Source organism: Marmota marmota, unplaced genomic scaffold (genome assembly GCF_001458135.2).
Source record: "Marmota marmota marmota unplaced genomic scaffold, marMar, whole genome shotgun sequence".
Taxonomy (NCBI): domain Eukaryota; kingdom Metazoa; phylum Chordata; class Mammalia; order Rodentia; family Sciuridae; genus Marmota; species Marmota marmota.
The window spans coordinates 25,764,604-25,791,194 of NW_026000037.1; the positions used below are offsets into that span (position 1 = coordinate 25,764,604).

General features: G+C 39.0%; 2 protein-coding genes across 2 annotated transcripts in view; one reads left to right on the forward strand and one right to left on the reverse strand.

Moving 5' to 3' along the window:
* Positions 1–13,399, forward strand: part of Ubxn4 (UBX domain protein 4) — a 35,520-nt gene extending 22,121 nt beyond the window's left edge. Inside the window, exons 7-13 of the mRNA XM_048812563.1 lie at positions 385–439; positions 1,138–1,302; positions 2,330–2,457; positions 5,366–5,468; positions 7,343–7,474; positions 8,536–8,738; positions 11,105–13,399. Of these exons, the coding sequence (XP_048668520.1) occupies positions 385–439; positions 1,138–1,302; positions 2,330–2,457; positions 5,366–5,468; positions 7,343–7,474; positions 8,536–8,738; positions 11,105–11,243 (925 nt within the window). The 3' untranslated portion in view covers positions 11,244–13,399. The remainder of the gene's footprint in view (positions 1–384; positions 440–1,137; positions 1,303–2,329; positions 2,458–5,365; positions 5,469–7,342; positions 7,475–8,535; positions 8,739–11,104) is intronic.
* Positions 13,400–15,088: 1,689 nt separating this feature from the next.
* Lct (lactase) overlaps positions 15,089–26,591 on the reverse strand; it is a 42,014-nt gene continuing 30,511 nt past the window's right edge. Inside the window, 7 exon segments of the mRNA XM_048812564.1 lie at positions 15,089–16,424; positions 17,196–17,532; positions 18,645–18,783; positions 21,077–21,186; positions 23,336–23,532; positions 25,072–25,270; positions 25,530–25,820. Coding sequence (XP_048668521.1) covers positions 16,201–16,424; positions 17,196–17,532; positions 18,645–18,783; positions 21,077–21,186; positions 23,336–23,532; positions 25,072–25,270; positions 25,530–25,820 — 1,497 coding nt within the window. The 3' untranslated portion in view covers positions 15,089–16,200.

Here is a 26,591-nt window from a genome sequence, read left to right on the forward strand (position 1 = left end):
TGAAAAATCAAAAAGGGTGGGGGTACTCTTAATAATAAGCTGTTTTTTTTTTTTTTTTTTTAATGGAGCTAAGTTTTTGATGAGTTCCCATTGACTGAAGGATTTCTGTAGGGAACAAGCAGGTAAATTCTTGCTATACTTTTAGGAGTTTTCTTTTAGGCTTCTATATTTCCCTAATTGTATTAAGCTAAATATATCTCTTAACTGAGTTTGATATTAATATGATGTGTCTTTTTTTTTTTTTTTTTTTTTTTTTTTGGTGGTGCTGGGGATTGAACCCAGGGCCTTGTGCATGCAAGGCAAGCACTCTACAAACTGAGCTATATCCCCAGTCCCTATATGATATGTTTTAATGTATCTTTTTTAAAAAAATTTTTAACACAGACTAACCAAAAAACTTGAAGAGAGGAGAGAAGAGAAGAGGAAAGAGGAAGAACAGGTAAAAATTATGCACTTAGTATTGTCTTCAGTGAGGGAATTTCAGATTATTCTGTTCGATTTGGCAGACATAGGATGGCTTCCTTTATCATGTTGTTCTAATGTTATAGTTAAAGAATTGTTTTTGTACTCAGATCATAGTGTATACTTTTGTATGTTCTTTTGTAAATTGCTCAGAATAGATTGAATCATCTTTTTTTTCCTCCTGCAATGAGTCTTTTACACTAATATAAAGGGACTTGAGCTAAATTGACTCAAGGCCAAAGATCAAATGTTTAGTTCAAATGCATAGACATTCTGCTAAATTTTTTCTTATGTTGTGGCACCCCTAGTGCATTTTTCTCACCATGTACACCTGGTATACACCTTGGAGTGAAGTGAAAACTCCACTTCATATATTATTTCTTTATTATTTGAATATAAGAAGGTTATTTCCTTCAAGCCAAGTAAATCATCGTCATGTTGTCTCTAGAAACCAAAGACTAATTATACTCTGAACCCAACTACTAGCAAAAATTTATAAATTGATAGACTTTGACCATTAACCATGCTATTAATAATTTCATTTTACATTTTACAAAGTTCTATTTTTAACTAGACCCTCAACCAGCTTTCTCTAAATCTTATTTAAAAGATTATCTGCATCAGATTAACAAATTATGTTTTGGATTCATAAAACGTACTTTCTCTTTGATTCAGAGAGAGATTAAGAAGGAAATCGAGAGGAGAAAAACTGGAAAAGAAATGTTGGATTATAAAAGAAAACAAGAGGAAGAATTAACAAAAAGAATGTTAGAAGAAAGAAACAGAGAGAAGGCAGAAGATAGGGCCGCTCGAGAGCGAATAAAACAGCAAATTGCATTGGTGAGTCTTAAGTTCATTTTTAATGCTTGACTCCAGGACATCTGTTAAAATATTTTTCTATGCACAGTGGTTTTGGATTAGAACCAGATGGTGCACAAAAACATGATAGATATTAGCAACTCAAAGAGAGTATCAGTCCTGACCTTTACTTTATTGGAAATTACATATTGAATTTAAATAGTTAAGGTTAAAATTAAGAGATAATTTTTTCAAAGTAATTTTTCTCTCCATGTTCTGTTTTATCAGTTAAAAGGCAACTTGCAAAAATTCCCTAGAAACAAACTAAGCATTAGTTGCCTAGCTGTCTCTAGTTGAAAGTATTCTTTTTTGGAATATTCGAAGGATTCACTCACATAAAGCTTAGGAAGGGGGTTGCAATAATTGCTTTTATTTTATTTTGTTATGTATTTTTTTAGTTGTAGTTGGACATAATAACTTTATTTTATTTATTTATATTTATGTGGTGCTGAAGATCGAACCCAGCACCTCACAGGGCGTACTGGGCGCATGCTCTACCACTGAGCCACAACCCCAGCCCTGCTTTTATTCTTATTTATTTATTCATCTATCTATCTGTCTACTTATTTAATATTTTGTGGTGCTGGGGATTGAACCCAGGGCCTTGTGCATACAAGGCAAGCACTCTACCAACTGAGCTATTTCTCCAGCCCAATGAACCTTTATTTTATTCATTTATTTATATGTGGTGCAGAGAATCAAACCAATCCAAAACATAATTTTTATTATTTAGTCACTCAGCAAATATTTATTGAGTATCTACTTTGTGCCAGACCTCATTCCAGGCTCTGGAAATATAGTGATGAGTAAATTCATATCTATGTCTGTCTGTCTGTCTAATCACAAGTCTTGTTCCTGACAGTTGGTAAGATTTAAAAATACCAGATCCAGAACAATTGAAGTTCACACATCACTTTAAGGAATTCCACACATATTTGTGTTTGTTCTGTGTAAGTAGATCATCCTGGCAGGGATGGTAATTAGTGTCTAATAATGTTTTAATTAAAAGGACCGTGCAGAGAGAGCTGCTCGTTTTGCAAAGACAAAAGAAGAAGTAGAGGCTGCCAAAACTGCTGCCTTGTTGGCCAAACAGGCAGAAATGGAAGTCAAGAGGGAATCCTATGCACGAGAAAGAAGGTACTTCTTACTGTGTTTCATCCTGAAACATCTGTGCACGTGGGGGATGGTTAATATTTATTTGTATTTTCATGTTGGGTAATTAGCAAGTATTATACTTTTATAATTGGGAAAATTTACTTTTTTTTTTTTAATAATGTTTTTGGGTACTTTGGATAGAATCCAACAGCATTCTGCCTCTTAGTTTAATTTTTTAAATTTTATTTTGAGTCAGGGTTATGCTACGTGGCCCAGGCAGGCCTCAAACTTTGATTCTCCTGCCTGCATAGGTGTGTGTGCCTCTGTACCCAGGAAGAAAAATTAACTTATTTTAAACAATTTTTCAGAAATATCAAAACACTTACTAAAATACATATGTAAGATGTTTATATACTAAAATGTATTAAAACAGTTGGGTTTGCTGATACACGCCTGTAATTCTAGCTACTTGGAAGACTGAGGCAGGAAGATCACAAATTCAAGGCCAGCCTCAGCAACTAATAAGGCCCTAAGCAGCTTAGAGAGAGACTGTCTTAAAATATCCCTATCAAAATTCCAGCTGGCTTTTTTGGCAGAACTTTTTTTTTTTTTTTTTTTTTAACTTTTATTTATTTTTATGTGGTGCTGAGGATCAAACCCAGGGCCTTGCACTTGCTAGGCAAGTGCTCTACTGCTGACTCACAACCCCAGCCCCTTTGGCAGAACTTTTAATCCCCCAATTTTTATAGAAATGCAAAACAGTCTGAAAAAAGAACAAAGTAGGAAGGACTCAAAACTTCTCAATTTTAAAACTTAATACAAAGCTACAGTAACCAAGACATTGTCATACTTTCCTAAGGATTGTCATATGGATCAGTGTAATAGGGTTGAACCTTCAGGAATTTGAATTTACAGTCTGTTTGTTTGTTTGCTACCAGGGATTGAACCGCAGGTACTCAAACACTGAGCCATATCCCCAGCTCTTTTTTGTTTTATCGTGAGACAGGGTCTCACTAAATTGTTTAGGGCCTTGCTAAGTTGCTGAGGCTGGCTTTGAACTTGTGATCCCTCCAGCTCAGCCTCCTGAGTTGCTGGGATTGTAGGTATGTGCTATTGTACCTGGCAAAATTAAGATAGCCAAACTACTTAGTGGGAAGAATAGTCTTTTCAACAATTGGTGCTTTTGACAAAACTACATAAAGTATAAATTCTTGGGAGTAATTTTTTGTGATTTCCAAGGAAAGTACAGAAATGTTCTTTTAAGTATGTGTATTTATTACTTCACTAGGAAAATCAATTAAAACCACAATAAGTGGCTGAATGTGTAACTCAGTGGTTATACTTGCCTTGAATGCACAAAGCCCTCCTTCAATTTCCTAGCACTGCACCCCTCTACAAAAACAAAAACAAAACAGTACAATTCTATACTTCCTACGATGCTAGAACTTACAATAACAAGTGTTAGTGAGGAAGTAGAGAATTTAGAAACTTCCCACATTACAATGGGATTGTACAATCATATAGTCACTTTCGAAAACAGTATGGCAGTTTTTTGAAATGTTAAGTGTAATGTTAGCTTATGACCTAGTAATCACTCTTTTTTTGTTTTTTCTTTCTTCTGAGATATTGAGGATTGAACTCAGGGCCTCATACAAGCTAGTGAAGTATTCTACCATAGAGCTATATCCCCAAGCCTCAGCAGTCATTCTTTAGTATATATACACAAGAGGATTCAAAATGTTCACACAAAAACCCAAACTAAAATTGAGTTGTTTTTATTTTGAGAGGAGATCTTTCTAAGTTGCTGAGGCTAGTCTTAAACTTGTGATCCTACTACCTCAGCCTCTCAAATAGCTGAGATTATAGGCATGTGTCGCAATACCTAGCTGTTATCAGCATTATTCATAATAGCCAAAATGTGGTGATAACCCAGCTGAAGAATGGGTAAACAAAATATATATTCCATGTGATGGAATAGTATTAAGCAATAAAGAGGAATGATGTATGCATGAATGAGCTTCAGAAACATGATGTTACGTGAAATAAACTAGAAGTCCATATACTGTGTGATTCTCTTATAAAAAGCTATATCCCAAAATAGGCAGATTCATAGAAGCAGTAAATTGTTGCCAGGAACTGGGGGAGGAAGGAATGGGGAATACTTGCTAATGGTTCTGGGTCTCTTTTGGGGTGATGAAACATTCTTGAATTAATAGTGATGGTTGCACACCTGAATATATTAAAAGCAAGTGAGGGGGCTGGGGATATAGTTCAGCTAGAAAGTAGTGTGCTTGCCTCTCATGCACAAGGCCCTGGGTTTAATCCCCAGCATCACCAAAACCAAACAAAAACAGTGAATTACAATTTCATGAGCTGCATCCCTTAGTTTGGCTGGATGGTCAGGGACTGGAAAGGGTCATGATTAGAGAAATGGTGACAAAGACATTTGGAGGAAGAGGTATGTGGATATACCTCTCTGGGCACAAGACATGAAAATATTTTGTCCCATGTGAATGCTCACCAAAGGGTGACCTCAGCAGAGACAGAGTAATAATAAATTGAATGGGACACCCCCCCCCCAAAAAAAGAAAACAAAAAAAAACCAGTGAATTATGCACATTAAAATGTTGAATTATGGGCTGGAGTTGCAGCTCAGTGGTAGAGTGCTTGCCTGGCATGTGTGAGGCACTGAGTTCAATCCTTAGCACCACATAAAAATAAAAGTATTGGGAAACAAAATCCAAGCATTGAGGGCTAACTTTCTTAAAAACAAAAAGAACGTTGAATTATATCTCGATAAAAGTATTATTAAGAATAAATGAAAAACTCTGACTTTGTACAAAGAAATCTTTTGTCATTACACATTTCCACTTCTTTTTCCTCTTTTAATGATATTGTTTGAAACTATGTAGAGGTAAAAAATGCTGACTTTAATTTTCTTTTTTCATAGTACTGTTGCAAGAATTCAGTTCCGTCTGCCTGATGGTTCTTCCTTTACAAATCAGTTTCCTTCTGATGCTCCTCTTGAAGAAGCAAGGCAATTTGCTGCACAGGTGAATTTATGTCTCAAGTTATAGATGTATATGTTATTAAAATGTAGAAGGATACATTTCAAAGCAGAACTTGAATGTGAATTAATAATGACATGATCTCCAAATAGAAGATCCAGAATATATCTTGAGATATTGTAAAGCTTCTGTCATGTATTAGTGCATATGGGAACAGCATATCTGCCTATTATGAAAACATGGAATTTGTTGATGTTGTACAGTAGGCTTTGGTAACTTCTCACTGGTGAATGTACTCAGAAGGAGGAGTAAAAAGCAAATGGTTTCCCAGAGTTCCAATGGAGCAAGTTGTCTCATACCCCTCAAAAGAAAACAGTTTTACTTGGTTCTGTTTTCATTTTCTGCAGTTTGCTTAGAGACTAGCTGTTTTCTCACCATCTGCCTTTTGGCCAAGACAAAAGATCAGTAATTTTTAACAAGAAATATCTTCTTAGCCAGGCATGGTGGTACACACCTGTACTTCCAGCTACTTGGGACACTGAGGCAGGAGGACCACAAGGCCAGCCCAGGCAACTTTGCAAGACTCTATCTCAAAATATAATAGGACTGGGGGTGTAGCTCAGTGATAGAACGCCCCCAAGTTCAATCCCCAGTGCCATCAGAATTGAGTATTGGGTTCAGATCTTTCCACCAGATTACTTCTCTCCATTTAGTCTTCTCTCACTTATGGATCCCAAGAGAAGAAAGATTTCTTTAAAGCTCTTTGTCTTCCTAGGCTGGACAATTTTCCAATAAGATTATAGTATAACCAACCCCAAGTAGGTTATTTTATTATTATTTTGTCTTGGAGCCTCCCACAAGTATCTTCTGCTTAGAATTTCCAGTATATATAATCTATAGCAAAAAAGAAATTACCAAAAAAAAAAAAGTCTTTTTCTTTGGAGTTTTCTAGTGAAAGATAAGCTGTTGTCTTAAGGTTTTACAAATATAGGTGATTTAAAATTGTGAAGTTGATTGTGGTGTTCCCAGTGTACCTTGAATCATGTGTATGGTGTAGGTTGATTATGAATCATTTGTGTTTTGAGATAAGAAGGTGGCCAAAATCCCTGAAGTTATATAGGCATACCTTGGAGATAGTGTGAGTTTGGTTCCACACCACTGCAATAAAGTAACTATCAATTACACACATTTTTGATTTCCAAATGTATGTAAAAGCCATGTTTATACAATGCTGTAGTCTGTTAAGTATGCACAATAGCGTCATGTCTAAAAAACCCAACAAATCTGTTTAAAAATAGCAAATGGTGCTGTTAGACTTGCTCAACAGAGGATTGCTACAAGCCTTCAATTTGTAAAACAAATTTTACTTTTTTTGTTTTTTAATGGTGCTGGGGATTGAACCTAGAGCATTGTTTATGCCACACACTCAGCCCAAATAACAAACTTAAAAACCAATGATATCTGGGAAGTGCAATAAAGTGAGGTATAAGGAAAATATTGGTATATTCCACATTTTAAATAGGGAGTTCCTGTAATCCAATATAAGACATTAACATAAGTTTGCAAAATGATACTGAAAATGCTAATGATGAACTTTGTTTGGCATGATAGTCTTTTTTTTTTCCCCCCAATGCTGGGGATCATAACCTAGTGCTTCATGCATACTAGGCAAGCGCTCTATTGGGATATATCCCCATCCATAATTATAATTTTTATTCAGTTTATTTATGTAGTTATAGTTTTTAGAACTGTATGCTTGCTATTTAGTCATATTTAAGTTATAAATACTTTTTTAGAAATGATTTTTAGTTTATATTTAAATGAACTTTCTAATTAAGTCAGTTGTTTTGAATGTACATATGTATCTTTCTTTTAAAAGGCACCTTTGTGAGATTTTAAAACTTACCATTATATTACAGACTGTTGGCAACACTTATGGTAATTTTTCACTAGCAACCATGTTTCCCAGGAGGGAATTTACCAAAGAAGATTATAAAAAGAAATTATTGGATTTGGAACTTGCGCCAAGTGCTTCAGTGGTACTATTGCCAGTATGTATATACTTTTTTTTCTGCTTTATTTTTGGTCGTTTCTTAGAATTAGAAGGGAAAGGCAAATGTGTACTGCAGATAATTAAAATTCCAATTTTCTAAAAATTAGATCAATTTATTGTAGTTATCCTATGTTTTACTTATTTGTATTGCTAATGTTCTTGAGGCACTAAATAGTTTTTTCAGCTATTTTCCTCACCTGTTTTTATATACAAGAAAGGGTCAGTAGAAGAAAATAAGGAATGTTGAGTTTCTAGTCTACAGATTTTAATGTCTTTTATTTATATCTGACTTTACTGTTTGCAGTTTTTAAAACGTTATTTTAACATAAAAATAACATTAATTTTCAAGTTTATTATCCCATTTGATCCTAACAACAGCATTTTAATCTCTGATTAAGAAAAAAGGCTCAAACAGGTTAAATGATGCCAAAGTCCCACCTTCAGTGCCAGAGCTGGGTCTTTTATATCCTATGGATTTCCTTGTTCTAAACTAGATGTTCCTACCTAATGTAGGATATCATTGTATAAACTGAGATTTGAAATCTTTCCTTTTTTTTTTTTCTCCTCAAAAAGACTTATCAAAGTTATTAATTTCACTTATAGAAGCTTAATTTTCTTAAAAAGTTGGTTCATGTCACCAATGAGAACCACTTTCTAATTTTTAATATTACAATTACTCTTAAAATGCAAAAATCTAGAGTTCCTATAAATTTAAATATACTTAGAAGACAACAAAAGTTGGTAATTTTTACTTTTTTGCAGTAAACTGAAATCCATAGGGCCTCATTTTCTAGATAAAAAAAATGCATCTAAATTGGGAGGTTGAGACAGGAGAATTGTAAGTTCAAAGCCAGCCTTAGCAACTGTGAGGCACTAAGCAACTCAGTGAGACCCTGTCTCTAAATAAAATACAAAGTAGGGCTGGGGATGTGCTCAGTGGTTGAGTGCCCCTGAGTCCAGTCCCGGGAACCAAAAAAAAAAAAAGCATCTAAAACCTTGAGTGATATGATTATGCTATAATATAGTCTTACCTAGATTTGTTAATTTTGTAATTTCTAGGCAGGAAGACCATCTACATCCATTGTACATTCTTCCAGTGGAGACATTTGGACATTGTTGGGGACAGTACTTTACCCATTCCTTGCCATCTGGAGATTGATTAGCAATTTCTTATTTAGTAATCCTCCTCCTGCACAGACTTCAGTTAGAGCTACATCGCCAGAACCTTCAAACCCTGCATCATCTAGCAAATCAGAAAAAAGGTATCTGTTTTCCCCATTTGTAAAATATGCATGTAATGCCCAGCACTTTTATCAAAATGAAAACTTATGTTAGGGCTACTTTGCCTTCTTTCTGCCATCCTCCTCAGTCTCTGGTGGATGGAAGAAACTAGTATTATACCATTGCACCTCGGAAGTTCACTATCTGGGTTTACTCATTCAGATTTTACTCAATGAATTATCCTTACCCCATAACTATAAAGACAGTTTGTTTGTTTTCCAAATGTATAATATCTTTCTTGCTAACCATGTTTGCCCAATTAATGAAACTAAATAGTTTCATTAATTGCTTGTGGCCATCTTGCATAATTTCTTCACTGTGCTTAGATAATTTTAACCCAGGTGGTTCTTTGATCTACTGGATGACAGTCTTGTCTGGGTCATTTGGAAGAAGGACCTAATTGAGAAAACTAGATATTTCCCTGAAGTGGTGCCTCCATCAGAGCATTATTTTGAACTATTGCCTTAATCCAGAGGACATACTTTTACTGCAGATTACAAAGGTTTGAATGGTAATACAGATAACACAATTTTAGCTTATCTCTCTGGTTAGATGTTAGATGGTTATATTGAAACAGATCAATAAGAAGTATTTTACTAGAAGGTAAGATTAGGCCCTTTTCTGGTAATTTTATTGTATTTTTAAAAATATTTTTAGTTATAGATGGACACAATACCTTTATTTATTTTTTATGTGGTGCTGAGGATCAAACCCAGTGCCTCACACATGCTAGGCAAGCACTCTATCACTGAACCACAACCCCAGCCCCTTATTTTTATTTTACTTATTTTTATTGATTAATTTATTCATTTAGTGGTGCTGGGGATTGAATCCAGAGCCTTGTGCATGTGAGGCAAGCACTCTACCAACAGAGCTATATCCCCAGCCCTCTTTTCTGATAATAGTAGCACAGTTTATTATGTACTTATTCTGTTGAACATTCTTTTGGGCCTTTAATAGACATTATAAACAAGTCTCTTATCAGTCCCATGTGATAAGTATTGGAAATCCTTGTCCATTTGCTGTCAGTGTGGAGATCACTAGTTTTGTGTTCCACTGATTCTGTAGACAATGATTTATAATACTGATTTAGCCTTTATCTTACTTTGGACTAATAGGTAACAAGAACAATTACATTCATAGTACATTACTCAAGTTGAAATTATGTATTTTTTTTATTAGTTGTTGATGGACCTTTATTTAATTTATTTATTTATACGTGGTGCTGAGAATCGAACCCACTGCCTTACACATGCTAAGCAAGCACTCTAACACTGAGCTGCAACCCCAGCCCTGAAACTAGGTGTTTTTAATACTGAATTTTAGAACTCTTATTGAAAAGTGGTTGGGATAGCTTGCTCTATCAAATAAAGGAAAAATGTCTCGGGTTGGGGCAAAGAATGGGATGAATGTATATTTAAGGGGGTGAAGCTTTGTGTTCCACTATTTTTCCTCACCCCACCCCCTTCTCTGTTATAAGTTTTTTTAGCTTAAATTTCATCCCTATTTCTTTGCTTTTCTTCCTTCCCCTTCTTCCTCCCTTCCCCTTTCCTTTCCTTCTTGGGATTGAACTCAGGGATACTTGACCACTGAGCCACATCCCCAGCCCATTTTTTTTTTTTTTTTAGTTGGACACAATATCTTTATTTATTTATTTTTATGTGGTGCTGAGGGTTTGATCCCAGTGCCTCACATATGTTAGGCAAGTGCTCTACCGCTGAGCCACAACTCCAGCTCCCATCCCAATTTTTGTATTTTATTCAGAGACAGAGTCTCCTGAGTTTAGCACCTCACTAAATTGCTGAGGCTGGCTTTGAACTTTCGATCCTCCTGCCTCTGCCCCCCTCTGCTGCGATTACAGGGATGCACCACCACACCCAACTCTTTTCTGTATATAAATGACAAAGTCCTGTTTATTCTTAGTTTTAAGTCATTTTAAAAGATTTTGAAAGGATTAAAAATTACAGATTGATCATTTTTGTCATTTAGGCTATGAGTAGAGGTTTGGATAGTCTCTAGGATACTCTGAGTCACATTAATATGTCGGCTTGCGTACATAAAAAGGGAAAGATTAGTTATCAATTGAACATATTTTTTTCTAAAGCTTAGTGAGTCATCAAAACATTTGGAAACAGAAAAATGATTTTGCTGGTTTTTAGAGAACTGATAGAGTTAAACTACTAAAGATTAATAAAATCTAGTACTGCTTTGGTAGACATAATTATCTCTGTGGACTTTCCTCACCTTGGAGTTAGAAATAAAATATAATTGCCTGTACTAATGGAAGTTTGGAGAAAACAGTTTGTATTACTGGTGTTTTGTTCCCTGTTTCTCTTTTGTATATCAGGGAACCAGTCAGAAAAAGAGTGCTGGAAAAACGAGGGGAAGACTTCAAAAAGGAGGGGAAGATATATAGATTGAGGACTCAAGATGATGGTGAAGATGAAAACAACACTTGGAATGGAAATTCTACTCAGCAGATGTAGTGCAACAAGTACATTATGTACAATAATCATTGTTTCTCTTATGATTTAATTCAACTAAAATTCTACTGGAGAAGTTGGTCTGCTTTTTATGTTTTCTAGCTGATCTACAAATGTGTCTTTATTCCTGATGAGTGGGTGCAGGTGAAAGTTGTTTAACCCAGAAAAGTTAAGATGTAACAAGCTGCTTGCATATGGTAACCAACAACAGGAAGCCTAAAAGATTCCAAAGGTCTGCCACAGCCTCCCTCCATTAGCTTCTTCCTCATTGTTTCATAAAGCCTTTAACCATGTGCTCTCAGATGGCATGTTTTTTTTTAGAATACTCTTTCCTCCAAGACACTTAAGCCCACACAAAGTAGCTGGTATATCACTGAGTAATTTGACTCTTAGAGCATTTTAACTAGCCAATCAGATGACAACTTATGTTAAACTTTCTCTTTTTGCTCATCAGCTGCAAGCTAAATCTTAGTTTTTAATCTTACATAAACATTGAAAAAAAGGTCTTTTCCAAAAATCAGAATGATCTTATTTTGCTTTAAGCATCTTTTTGTTGTACAGGGTTCTGATGAAGTCACATTTCTCTCTTCTGTTCCCCCTTCACCCCCAATTCCTGGAAGCTATTTCAGCAAAATAGTTATCTGTCTTCCCTTAAATAGCAAAGGAAGAAATTTTCTGATGCACATCGATGCCCTGCTGTCTCTCCTAGTTCACTGAGGCATCACTTGGCTTGCATAAATTTATGGTCGGTCTTCTCATCTGTTTGCTTCTGATGCAAAACAGTTGAGAATTTCTAGTCTACGACTTACTGTTTTTCCTCTCACCTTTATATTGAAGTTTTGTATTCAGTAATAAAGACCTCTCTAGGACCTTAAGTACCTGTGGTGTGGGATGAGAAGTATGGAATAAAGATACACTTTTACTCATTTATTTCTTAATCTGACTTACATGCTACTTTTTCTATGTATGTTTGGTAATAGAGACCACTGAACTAATGATGTTTGAAATGGGGAGTAAGCATGATAGTTGCTGTGTTTTCAGATTTGAAAGGTATTGCTCTTTGAGTGAATGTGTAAGAAGACTCTGACTTTTTTTTTGTAATGGGAGGAAGGAATTTTCTCAGCAAACTTTTTCACCTATGAAATGACAGTGACTTTTTAAAATGGTAATAGTGTTGGCAAGGAAATGGTGAGATATAGGCTATGCTGTTGGTAGAAGTAGAAACCAATATAATCTGGAAAACTTCAGAAACTAACGATTATTTCATACTCTGATCCAGTAATTTTTAAAAATAATGCTGATAAATGTATACCTTTTTCACACATAAACATACTCATTGTATGTTTATTTTACTTAGAAATTGGAAACCAACTAAATGTCCTCTGTAGAAGTAATTACTTTTTGATGAGAAATGATACACTACTAATTCAATAATTCACTTTAATATTGATTAAACATCTGTTATGTGTTGGGGAAAAAGAAGCAGGATACAGAGCTGTAGTTACAGTATGATCTCAGCTTTGTAAAATAATTTTATATATAGATAGAACTATGTATTAATATATATGTAAAGAAAGAAGAAAACACAGTGTAACATTAATAATGGTAAGAGTGGTTATATGTGATTCCAGTTTTTCCTTTTGCACCCTTATGTTTTCGCAGTCTTCTGCAATGATCATTACTTCCATAATTTAAAAAGTGAGTTTGAAAATCTCTAGTAGGCATCCCATTTAAAGTTTTGTCATCTTTAAAAATGCAGCAGTAGGTGATATTTTTAAAAAACTGTCAAAATGGGTGTGACCCTAGTAACTATTTAGAGATATATTTGCAAAAACATTGAATACCTCAAGTCATTTTGTCTTGAAGAAAATCAAATATAAGTCTTAGAGAAATTACATAAAAGAATGCTTCATAATCTTTGAGTAGGAGAATCCTTCCTCAATTTTATGTTTTAAAAAAATAAAACATCCAATACAGTATATAAGGCTATGAAATGAAATGAAGTCTCTCCCCTGGCATCTTACTACCCCAAGCACTGCTCTTCCCAAGAGGTAACCTCTCTATTAACAGTTTCTTCTGTAATTTTCAGAAAATTTTTATGCATATATGAGCAAATATGTAATCTTTATTTTTAAATAAATGGGATCATATTATATATACTACCCAGCATCTTGCTTTTTTACTTAAAGTCTTAAAGATCTTTTCCTGTCAACACATAGCTACCTCGTTCTTACTAATGGCTGCAATAGCATTCTACTTGATGTAAGTACCCTGGCATTATCTATGCTCTGATGGCGTTCAGTGGCTATTACAAGTGTATTGTGCCTGTTTTTCCATTATAAACATTGCTATAATGAACATCTTGAGGGGGTGGTATATTCTTATTGTGAAAATATCCCTGTAGAATGTGTTTTGCATAATTTGCTAAAGGATATTTGTGGTTTGGATTAAGAAAGATGCCAAATTGGCTCCTTAGTGGGATGTATGAATTCTACCCCCCACCAACAGTGTATGAGAATGTTGTTTCCCCACACCCCTGCCAACACTGTTACCATACTATTTCATCTTTGTCAACATGATAGATGAAAAATTACGTGCATTTTTATATGCATTGTGTTCATCTCAAGATTGAAAGTCTTTAAATGTTATTGGTCATTTTAACTTAAGTTGAGCTGTTCTTTGCCAATTTTGTTTTCATAGTTTTCTTATTGATTTATAAAAAATTCCATATACATTAAGAAAATTTGCCCTTTTGTAGCATATACTGTAAATATTTTATCTTTGAACAAATATGTGGATGGTAATCTACCACAGTATTGATGTGGTCAAATTTGTTAGTGTTTATGGTATTTGAGTCTTGCTCATAAATACCTTTCCCACTTGAAAGGTTAATTTTTTTGTGTCCTAGTATTCTGGGTTTTGTTGTTGTTTTTATATTTAAATGTGGTATCCAAGGAAGGGGTCCAGTTCCCTTCCAGACCCATGGCTAGCAGCCTAAAGAGCTACCCTGTTGATTCACCACCAGTTAAGTGCTCATCTAACACCCTCCCCTCAACTGGGATGCAACCATTGTCTCATACTCTATTCCCATATGTAGTTGGAGCTATGTCTAGGCTTTCAATCAGTGATCTTTTCCATTTGCTCTCTACTACCAAACTATTAGTTGTAGTTGGGCACAATACCTTTATTTCACTTATTTATTTTATTTTTTATTTTTTTAAAGAGAGAGAAGTTTTTAATATTTATTTTTTAGTTTTTGGTGGACATAACATCTTTTATTTTTATGTGGTGCTGAGGATCGAACCCAGGGTCCCACATATGCGAAGCAAGCACTCTACTGCTGAGTCACAATCCCAGCCCCTACCAAACTATCTTAACTAGCTTTATGTTACAATATTCTTTTTCATTCTATATCCTGGCTCTTAAAAGTTTGTGAAACTTTTGTTGTTGATATCCCTCCCCAAAAAATGTCATGTTGAATTGTCAGATTAATGATAGTGACTCTTTCTGCCTAAGAAATGTCTTTAATATCAGTTTTAGAACTACTGCATCTGACAAAATGTACACCTGACTCATACAGTTTGGCTGGTTGGGACTCCTGAAATTGGAACATTTTGGTAGGAATTTTCCATAGACATAATTCAGGTGAGGGATGATAACAAGAAACAAAATTTCAGGTATGTCACTTTTTTGTAGTTATACATGGATGCAATACTTCATTTATTTAAATAAGGATTGCTGAGGATCAAACCAGTGCCTTGCATGTACCAGGGAAATGCTTCTACCACTGAGCTACAACCCCAGCCCTCGGGCATATCACTCTTAAAACCAATTAAATTTTTTTTTTCCCTCGGGTGCTGAGGTTTGAACAATTGTTAGGCAAGAACTCAACCATTGAGCTGCAACCCCCACCTTTTTTGTAAATATTTGACAGTGCAGTTATCTCTTAGAACATTCAAGGGGATTGATAAAGACCATATCTTTCTCTGCTCCCAGGTACTTGCCAAAGACAGAAATGGTCATTGACTAGGTCTAATGGCAGAGAATTATGAAATATGTGGTCTAACCATAATGTGGGGGAGGGGAGGATATTTACAAGTAAATTACAGGAAGGAGGATCTGCCTGGGGAATTCATGGAAGCCATCCAGAAGAGGAAGCTCATTATTTGAGCTGCTTTTGACTTGAGAGTGTTTTCAGAAAAAGGGGGATCCTAGGCAGAAGGAATAGCATTTTCAGACAAGAAATGTGGGATGGTCAGAACTATTTTAGATTGGAGAAGAAGAAGGGAACAGTCTTAACTAAGCCCAGGTCAGATCACCTGGACTTTGAAATCCTAGTTCAGGGCCCTTAGAAGTCATATTGTAGGAGAGCCAGGATGACCTAAAAGGTGACAGTAGGGGAAGTATAATTTAAGCAGACAGCCTTGGTCTGGTTTGGGAAAGTTAGTAGGGTGCTAAATGACTCAAGACTTTATACCTTCTGTTGACCCTTTTTCTAGGTGAAGCAGACATAGGAGATAAAACAGTGCATAGAACAGTTTTTTATTTTCTGAGGAAAATTATAAGGCTCAGAAAACTTGGAGAGGGTGATATGATATCATAGTTATTCTATACAGTAGGTTTGATTTCTTCTAAAAAGGATTTTTACGGTTTTTACTCATGATTCCATCTTCAAAAACTCAAGGATACAACAGACCAGTATCTGCACTTTTCCACAAGAACCACCTGTGGACTACTCTAACATTCAGATGAATTCCCAAGACTGTGGCAAGATGCAAGTAATTCCATTTTAATCAGGAACTCAAAGTCCAGTCAAGGTTGAGGTCATTTCTGACAGTGTAGAAGGCCTTAATGAAGAAGTCCAGTATGGGCAGAATACAATACCTTATGGAGCTTGGTGCTGGCAAAAACATATCAAGAAAGTAGGCCTGCTTTGCAGAGTGTGGGAAGTGGTGACTTGTCAGAATGAAGAGATTTTACTCAATTCCTGTTGGGTTGTTGGTGTTTTTCCTTGCTTGGAGCGTTTGCAGTATTTGTATGACAGAAATGCCAAGCCACAGACTCCAAGAAGCATAAGAGAAAAGAGCACATACAAAGCTGTCTGCGCCTCCGTGATGCTGAGAGTCAGCCCCAGGAACTGGACCTCCTCTCCCTCTCTCACTGGGCTGAAGGTGGGCCCAACATCTAGGAGAGGACAACAGAGGGCAGTATGTGATTCAGTGCATACACAGTTATCCAATCTCTGGGACCATAGAGAGGCCCCAGCCAAGTCTTTGAAGTCCGGGGGCTACATAGTACTCCAAATCTGCACAGCCAGTGTGGGCATGTTGCTACAGTGAAGATGCCCATCCCTCAAGGTGTATTAAGAACCTAAATCTTGGGAGGTTCCTGGGGATTTAACCGGGGCAGTTTACCTACCACTGAGCCACATTCCCAGCCCTTTCTGCGACAACTGAAGCTGCCCCTTGAACTTGTGAGCCTCCTGCCTCAGGTTCCCAAGCTGCTGGGATTATAGGCATGTGCCACAGCACCTGGCTGGCAGTTTTTATATTTTAAATATTTCTATTAGTAATTAGGATGTAATCTAAATTGCATTGTGTACATTTATGCGGTCAACAAACAATGGGCCATTGCAGTGTGCTTTTCACAGTCCTCTTATTTGATCCTTGTAATGGCCTAAAGCATTTGTCTATAGTTTTTTGCCTGAGGTGGCACAGCATGTTATTGGTAGGGTTGGAAGAAGAATCTAAACCTGCTTGTTCCTACATTAGGTCTCTATAGTTTCTGGGTGTAACACCAGCCCTACGTGTCCTTTGTTTCATGCATTCTAAGGATGTCTGGAGCATTCAAATGAATCTTGGTTGAATGAAGATGGAGAGGCAGAGAGGAAGGTAATACTGTAGATGAAAACAGGCCCTCCCGCTCACCCTTCATCCCTCCAGAGCCACCTCTCACCTTCTGGCTGGTGGAGACAAGGGTGGGGTCCTGCTGCAGGGTCAGGGAAGCCATTGCATCGAACTACCGAGGCATAGAAGCTGGCTGATGCTTTGGGGATCCTTGGCCGAAAAGGGTCAGTGTAGTTCACAAAATGTACACCAAACCTCTCTGCATAGCCCGTGGCCCACTCGAAGTTGTCCATCAAACTCCAAACCGTGTATCCTCGAAGGTCCACCTTATCCTGCACAGCTGTCCAAACAGAGGCCCAGGCATGAGCTCTCCTTGTCTCATAAGGCACCTCTCTGCCAGGCCTCCTGTGTCCCAACTTGAAGAGTGAAGGGAGCCCAGGCCCTACCTTTTAAAAGAGCTGCCCCTTTTAATGATTGTTAGCAAATCCTTTGTGGTGAAGCTGCAGTGCCACCAACATCTTTCTATAAAGACTCAGCCCTAAATGGGTGTTGGGCACATAGGTAGACTAAGCTAACTCCACTGAACAATCTGTTGCCCCTCTCTTTTCAGCATAGGAGACTGGTGTGGGTCAGGGCCTTAGAATGTCAGTGTTATTCCCTACAGGAAACCAACAGCTCCTAGAAGGAAAGGATTTCCTGACCATCTTCTTACTTAGCATGGCTCACTTAGAATCATTTTCTGCCCCCCCCCCCCCCCCCCNCCCCTCTCTGAGAGCCTGGCTGGTGATTTCAGAATACAGTGGGGGTAATAGGGGTATAAGGACTTGTTTTTGAAAAAAGAACCTAAACAGGTTCAGAAGTACTAATTTGGAAAGATGCTTGTTGAAAAGGAACAAAATAATGTAGAAACTAGTCCTGCTTATTGTAATAGTTATAATTTATATGTCATATACTCCTATATAAGTAATATGTAGAAAAAGATGTAGATGCTCCCCACATGTAACTTTGAAACATGGTGGCACACACCTGTAATTCCAGTGACATGGAGACTGAGGCAGGAGGATCCCAAGTTCAAAGCCAACCTCAGCAACTAAGTGAGGCGAGGCCCTAAGCAACTTAGTAAGATCCTGTCTCAAATAAAAAGGGCTGGGATTTATCTCAATGATACAGTGTGTCTGGGTCCAATCCCCAGTACCAGGGGATCAGGTGATCCCATTCTTATTTTCGAATGTTTCCTCCATGAACCTGTACTATTTGTGTAGTACAGAATAATAGTTTGATATTGCCTTGAAATGGGATTGTGGGGGAGCTCATTGTTATTTTGACTGAAATAATCTAAGAAGTGAGATAAATTTGTCAGGGAAAAAAAAAAACTTGAAAATGTTTCTGAAAACCAAGCACCTCTGCTTAAGGGAAGCATGTAGGAAAAGCAAGCATTATATTCCCATCACTTGTGTATATGGCATCAGGAGGCCCTTTTCTGATGCAGTATCGGTCTCTTGAGCAAGAGGTAGATTCAGGGGACCTTTCTGTCCTTCCAAAAGACAGACAGACTGACTTACCTGTCTGCATCAAAGGAAGATACTGTAGGAGGATAATCAAGGTTGTAGGCTAGGACGGTGGTATAGTGATTGAATCCAAAAAAGTCATAGGTGCCGTTGATCCTCCTCTTCTCACTCTCAGTAAACTCTGGGAGCCTGGGTGGGTGAAATGAGGAATTAAGGGTGAGGGACTTTTAGGAAGAATCACCTTTATGGAAACCCCCTTATGTTATGAGGGGTTGCTCTGGATTCCAGGCACTTGACCATGGCTAGAGGCTGCTGGCAGGTAGGAGTGGCCAAGTAGGCTCCTCCCACCCACAACCTCACTGCCCTTTTATAAGCTCCCGCTGCAGGGCCACACACAGTGTATTTTCTTCCAGCATTAACATGCAAATTCTGATATGTACCATCTGTGATAAATTTCAAAATCAAAAACATATCTGAAGTACATATCTCAAGACTATTTGTTCATAAAGTTCTCTCTTATAACTTGTATTTCCTTGTTTTTTTAAAGTTCATCTGTTTTTTCTGTAGGTTTGTTCAGGCGTCTTTTCTCTAAAGTCTATCCTTAATTCGTAAGGGAATATTTTTACAAATTGAGTAATAGATGTTTGGGCTTAACGTGTACCTGGGACTTGGTTTCCATGTTTTCTGAATGAGGAGACTTTTCTATGAAACTTGACTACCACACACTTGTGTTTTGTATCTACAGGGTAGCCTTTCACCCATATCCCAAGTGCACACACAGGCTGACAGGGAGACCCTGGTGCTCTGGTTTAGATATACCAGGTGTTACCCTGCTTAGACCTCAACACATTCTTGACTTTTCTGCTATCATTAACCTAGGGGATCAAAACCAACCTTCTCTAGGGTTTCTGAAATGCTGCGTAAAAACTAAAGCCCAGCATCTTCATATCCTCGCTCCTCAGGGCCTGTGGCTCCAAGGCCCTGTGCCTGGCTTCCCAGATCCCCCACCACGCAGTCCCAATCTTCTTCACTGCTACAGTTCTGTCTCCCCACTTTTAGCAGCACACACTTCATTCTTACCTCTAGGCTTGTACTCACACCCCCACTTCTTGGGTGGAATGACCTCTACTCAACTAAATGCAAGTCATTGTCGACTGATGTTCTGCCTCATCTATGAAGTCTCCTAGGTCTATCTTGCACACCCTGATCTCATCTGAGTTTTATTTGTACTGAAGAAATTGGAGAATAGAATTCCAGGGAATACTGTCTTCTAGCTGGTCTGTCAGCAACTAGAGAAGCCAGACTTGTACTCTTCTCCTTAGTTGGCCCCCACTGGGCTCTGACCTAGATAACCCTGTAGCAGCTCACCAAAGTTGTATGAATGGGCCAGACTACTCACTTGCTTATTGGAGACCAGAGTTAGCACATCAGACCTTTAGGCACAACCTGCTCAGCAGGATTGTCCTAAACAAGCCAGGAGTGCGTTATACAGTGAGAAGTGGATTTTCTAATCATTCACAGATGGGCTTTTTGGTGGCGTTTGGGGAAAAGACTTAAAAGCTTTATGTGAACCCATGCCTGGTGAATTCCTTTCACCACCCTCCCTTGTGAGCTATCATGAAGTGTGTATATTCCCATAAGGCCAGTGACCATCGCTCTGTGCCCTTCCACACACCACACTTCTACCAGTTGGATGATTCTTAGACCTACACTGTGGATCCGGGAGGCAGGCAGCCTGGCTTCGAATCCCAGTTGCGTCACTTTAATAGGTGAGTGAACTTGCCTTAATGGGTTTTTTGGGGGTACTGACAATTGAACTTAAAGACACTCAACTACTTAGCCACATCCCCAGTCCTATTTTGTATTTTATTTAGAAAGAGGTCTCACTGAGTTGCTTAGCGCCTCATTTTTGCTGAGGCTGACTTTGAACTTGAAATTCTCCTGTCTCAGTTTCCCGTGCAACTGGAATTACAGGCATTCGCCACCATGTCCAGCTCCTGCCCAGATCTTTGTGTCTCAGTTTACTCATCTTTAAATTAGGAACAAAAGTACCAGTGGAAGATCAACAAATGATAGCAGTTCCTGCTGTTGCTATTACTTCCTTGACAAGAGTGGGGTGGACCAGGAAGTGGGGATACTTTGATTCAAACAATCACCTCTGCCGACAAAATGCACAAAATGGGCAGTTACCCATTGCTATCCACATTGACTCAAAAAGTGACGAAATAAGATCAGATAAGCTGGCCAAATTGTCTTTGGAGTGACTTAGTAGGATTGCTAAGACATGGCTGCTCTTAGGACAGAGTCCCTGGATGTTCCTAAGAATAACAATAATAGTATAATAATTGTCAAGTACAAACTTAACATATGCCACCACATATAATCTTCCCAGCAAGCAAGGAAATTCAGAGAGAAGCTAACTGAGACATGCCTCTCTGGCCCCAGTACCCATGCGCTCACCACTGTGGGCATAAGACCTTACCGAGACTTGGTGAGTCCTGCTGCCAAGCTCCTCTCACGGATTCGAGTCTTCATCACCTCATGGTAATCTCCATTCTTGAAAATAGGATGTGCAAACCAGCCTCCCATAAACTGTTGGGGGTGGGGAACAGTCAGCCTTATATATAGCATTATAAGTGTCATTGAGAGAGAGCAGTGTCCCTGCTCATTGCCTACAAAACCTCCCCTTCCCATGACCTGGTGCTCTACTGTCCCTAGTATGTGCATGTTTTGAATAAGTCTCTGCAGGTCTTTCTACCTGCTTCTGTTTGCATAGCTACAGCATGGTTCTTAGGACAGAGCTATGTCCTCAGTAATTACAGTGGGAGGAAAAACTGACCACTGGCCTTGGTTCTCCACAAGTGCTTCCTGGCCGTCCTTAGAAGGGTTGGACAGAAAAGGAAGGAGACACTCAAAGCCCCTAGGCCACTGATTCCCTCTCCTACTGCAGAGCAGTTGAACTAATAACTTAATCCTTATCAAAGATCAACCAGAAGTTTCTGAGAAGGGCTGAGTTGCAATTGTGTGTGGGGGGAGGGTGGGGGGAGTACCAAGGATTGAATTCAGGGGCACTCAACCCCTGAGCCACATTCCCAGCCCTATTTTGTATTTTATTTAGAGACAGAGGCTCACTGAGTTGCTTAGCACCTCTTCATTGCTGAAGCTGGCTTTGATCTCCTGCTCATCCTCCTGAGTCACCGTACAGGCATGCACCACCGTACCCAGCTGAATTGCAATTCTTTCCTGGCTGCCCAGGTTGCTTTATGGACTTTAGGTTCAAAACCCTGTGGCACATGCCTGTAATCCAGCAACCCTGGAGGTGGAAGCAGGAGGATTGCAAAATTGAAGTTAGCCTCAGCAACTTAGTGAGGACTTGTTTCAAAATAAAATAAAAAGGGCCGGGGATGTGCTCGATGGTGAAGAACCTCTAGGTTTAATACCCCCAAAAAAGTATCCTCCCCTTCAAAGTGGGGATCTGTTCAACCTTTGTGTGTGTGTGTATGTGCACACACATGTACTGGGTATCAAACCCAAGGGTCTCATGCAAGCTAAGCATTCACTCGACCACTGAACTATATCCACCTCCACCGAAAACCTATTTTCTTTAATAAGGTCTAAGCCATCCTTATTAAGAGGATATATGGCACCAAAATATATAATGCTAGAGAGCTTAAGAGGCTTCTTTATTCTGGAATGTGGGGCGAGGGCAGCCTTCCACTCAGTCTGAGATGAGGCTTAGAACACATATACCCTGGTACAGTGCACTTGTAGGGTAACAAATTGGACCTTTTGAGGAAGCTGACTAACAGGAGATGTGTCTGTTGTAGTGCTGAGCTGCAGTACTACAGTTCCCCAAAAAATGGTGCAATCTAATGATACTACAGTCTTAACATTTCCTGAGGTTTGGGATTTTGACTTCAGGGGGTAAAATTACTGCTCTAATTTACTAGTGCTGTGATTCTGAAATGAAGGACTCCTCTGCAGAACCAAAAGTGGGAAACAATATGGAGGATGGAGACCCATGCCTGCCTTTGATACCAAGACTTGGTAGAGGGTGCCTTCTAATTCAGGGGTGCTAGCAGGATCCAGGGAGAAAGCTATCCCATGAATGAGGGCCATTCTTTACCCCCACTTTCTTGTCAGGAGCCATACTGAGATGCAGTGGGCCATGTTACCATCAACTTACTACTGGTGTTGCTATTTTCCAGGGGCAAGATTCCACAACCAAGATGGACATCCTTGACTTAAACTCATGGTATTTACTAATGAGTTTTACAGAATCTAAAGCCCCCAATTTAAGGAATTCTTAGGCTGGAACAAATAAAATTAGATGGCAACACCGAGAGAAGTGTGCAGCCCCAGATCTGTTGGCCACTAACGACAATGCAGAGAGATTGAAGAGATGGGATTTCTTTCTATAGATGGCTTCAAATCAGTGTTATATTCAGGAAAGACTACATGTACAAATAAATTTTTAGGACTTAAGCGTGATAAGAAGTTGGGTTATCTTTTATCACAACAAACCTACAAGATAGGTAGGGCATCTCTAATTGACAGGTTAAAAAAAAAAAAAACTAAGGTGTAGAAAGTTAGATGGTTTCCCCAAGCTCACAAAATCGGGTAATAGCAAAACTGAGCCTAGATCCTAAATTTTTGATTCCCAGTGTAATTTTGTTTCCATTGGTCCACTACAAGAGAGGAAAACAGATAAGAGTGAACACTGTCCCGAAGGAAACCAGACCTCAACATGTCTTCTGGCTGCCTCCACATCTTCCTGGTTGGAGGGGTCCCTGGGCTCAGCCCAGTCACTGCTGATGGTGATGGAAATAATGCCACCTTGCTGGGCGCGGTACACATCATTGTACAGATGCCAGACCTCGGAATGAGACTTTATTAGGTTGTGGCCAGCAATGTAGGGAGCAGTGTCAGAGGAGATTCCTGGAAACAGACACATGTCAACAGAATGAGCATGACCAAGGGAGTTATTCCCTGCATACAAAAGTCCCTCTGTGTTTGGGAGAAAGATTTGGCATTAGGAAGACAAACTCAAATCCTAGTTCTACCTCTTACTAGATGCCCTGTCACTTTGAGCAAGTAATTCAGCCTTAGTTTCTTCCTCACTAGAATGGGCATCAGAGAGTGATGGTGAGAAGGAAAGTTGTTGACTTTGTATGTCCCTTGTATGTGAAGCACCCAGTATGTCTGGCAAAGGGAAGGCACTTGATGAATGTTGGCTCTGTCTCTCTCTCCCCTAAAAGAATGGCTCGTATGTCTCAAGCAGAATACACACAACAGCGTGTGCCTTAGGAGTTACGTCTCAGAGCTCTCTGGGGACCCAGATGGGAGAACATAGCAAATGCAAGCAGCTGATAAGAAGATGACTGAGAGCAAATCCTATGGGAAAGGCTGCCCAAACTAAAATGCCAACCAAGGCCCAGTTGATGATCTGATGATCTGAGCCATCTCCCCATGGCTCTTTCCAGCTCTTACACATGATTCGGAGGAATCACAAAGATGAACACAAATTTACTCTCATCAGCTTAGAATCCAAGGAAAGAGAAGTTGGATGTTTTATAAGAGGCAAAAACAGGTTCACAGTCCCTTGTTCAAAGCCCTCGTGGTCCCATGTGTTTTGGAATTAAATGTTTAGTTTTTTGTTTGTTTGTTTTAATTTTAGAAACATTGTCTATAACGTTTGTATACACAAACCAGGATACAGCACCACTCTACCAGGGCCCAAGACAACTCTCCATAATCAAACACAGTGGTAACTCCACTGAACTCAGGAGTGCTCACACTGTGAGGTAAGACCACAGCAGCTCATGTGGGCTCAGGTGAGACTTCACTAAGATTAAATGGGCTCAGTCAGCCAAAATCAGTAACTAGAATCTTCAGGATTTGGGGATTATGAGCAATAGACATGAACCTGTGCAGCCTGAGGAATTGCCCTTCTCTACAACAATCTGCCACATCCCAATTTGAAAGAACTTCCCTCCGAGGCAGGTCAGAGTCACAGAGCAAAGAAATGAAGTCATCTTGAGGTACTAAGATGTGATATTTGTGTTTAGCAAATGTGGTGCCAGAAGGGAAACCTCTACAGGTTGGGCACTGTGGTGCATGCCTGTAATCCCAATGGCTCAAGAGGCAGGAGGATTTCAAGTTCAAAGTCAGCCTCAGCAATTTAGCAAGATGCTAAGCAACTCAGTGAGACCCTGTCTCAAAATAAAATACAAAATAAGGCTGGGTATGTGGCTCAGTGGTTGAGTGCCCCTGAGTTCAATCCTTAGTACCCCTCCACCCCGCCTCCCCCAAAAAAGAAGGGAAACCTCTGCAGCCTTGAGCAGGAGGCAGGGTTTCTGAGACACTGCCATGGGGCTTTTATAGCCATATCCTTCCCTGTCACCTGGATTTCATGTCTTCAAGGTGCAAAGAAGCCCATGTTCCAAAGAGCTGAGAAGTTAGGTGTAGGACATTTACCTGGTGCTCCTGTCCCACTGCCATAGCCTTGGAAAGCAATGACATAGGGTTCATTCAGTGTGATCCAAAATTTCACCTTGTCTCCCAGCCTCTGGAAAAGCACATCTGCATACTCTTTAAACCGCTGCACAATGGTCTCATTCTGCCAGCCTCCAACATCTTGAAGCGCCTGAGGCAGGTCCCAGTGGTACAGGGTCACCTGTGGGAAAACCGAATTGATAGTTCCAACAATTATCTTTCCATGGGAAATCACTGACATGAGATGCACCTACATAAAAATGTTGCTAAACCTGAGAATGGGGGTCAAGGTTGGAAAGAAAATGCCATGTGAGTTTTTGGACAATTCAAAAATCAAATTTGAAAACAGCATTTCATTTACAATAACATTTCATTTATAATAACAGCCCCTCACTCCTCTATGTGGGCCTTTTCAGGGCTTGATGAAGGCCCACCCTCACCTGGGGCTGGATGTTGGCAGCCAGCAGTGCATCAATTAGCCGCTCATAGTAGTTCAGGCCTGCTTCATTGATGTACTTGGTGGTTCCATCAGGGAGGATGCGAGTCCAGGATATAGAAAAACGATAGTGGGATACACCCAGATTCTTCAGGGCGACCAAATCCTCAGCAATCTTGTGATAACTGTCACAGGCCACATCTCCATTGTCATCATTCTCAATCTTCAGTGGTGTGTGAGAAAATGTGTCCCAAATACTAAGTCCTTTGCCATCTGCTCTCCATGCACCTTCGATCTTAAGATGACAAGATATGGTCAAATTAAGTCATTCAGTCAATTTGCAAATTCCTGTCAGGGGGGTAAACCCAAGTCAGGTGTTTCTCAACATCACCTCCTCTGGGAGCCTTCTCTCACTACCCCTCCAGTTTCTGAACTCCTATAGCTTTCTGTACAAATGTATCACCATCACACTGAGTGTCCATCCAGGATTGGCTGGGAGAGCACCCACCACGTAAATAAGCTATCAGTGTGTATGGTGGTCTGGGAGGAAGATTAGGTAATGCAGTGAGATGAACAAATCGAATGAACTATATTGAATATACTCAAAGCTAGATTTCTCAGCACCAGAAAGCAAAAATACAAATACAGAAAATGAAAAGGCTAGCATTGACCCTATGGAGTTGGACTGATATTGATGATAATGGTGTGAATTCATGGTTTTAAGTATATACAGGTGGGTGCAGAAATATACATAAATCTGTGTGTGTGTATGTACTTATATTTCCTGGCTCTGTTCTTGAGAGGGCCTAGAAATGACACCCCCGAATAGTGAGCAAATTCAGTGTCCAGATCATGGTTTCTAAATACCATGCTCCACTTAAAGGAGCCAGGAGTCATTGTAGAAAAGGCTGGAGCAGAAAAGGTGCAAGATGAGAAGTGATTGACATGGGCCATGTCAAAAGGATGTAGGATTCAGAGCTAATAGAGCACTTGCCTAGCATGCCCAAGGCCCTGGGTTTAATCCGTAACACAGCCAAAAACAAAAGCAAAAAAAAAAAAAAAATGA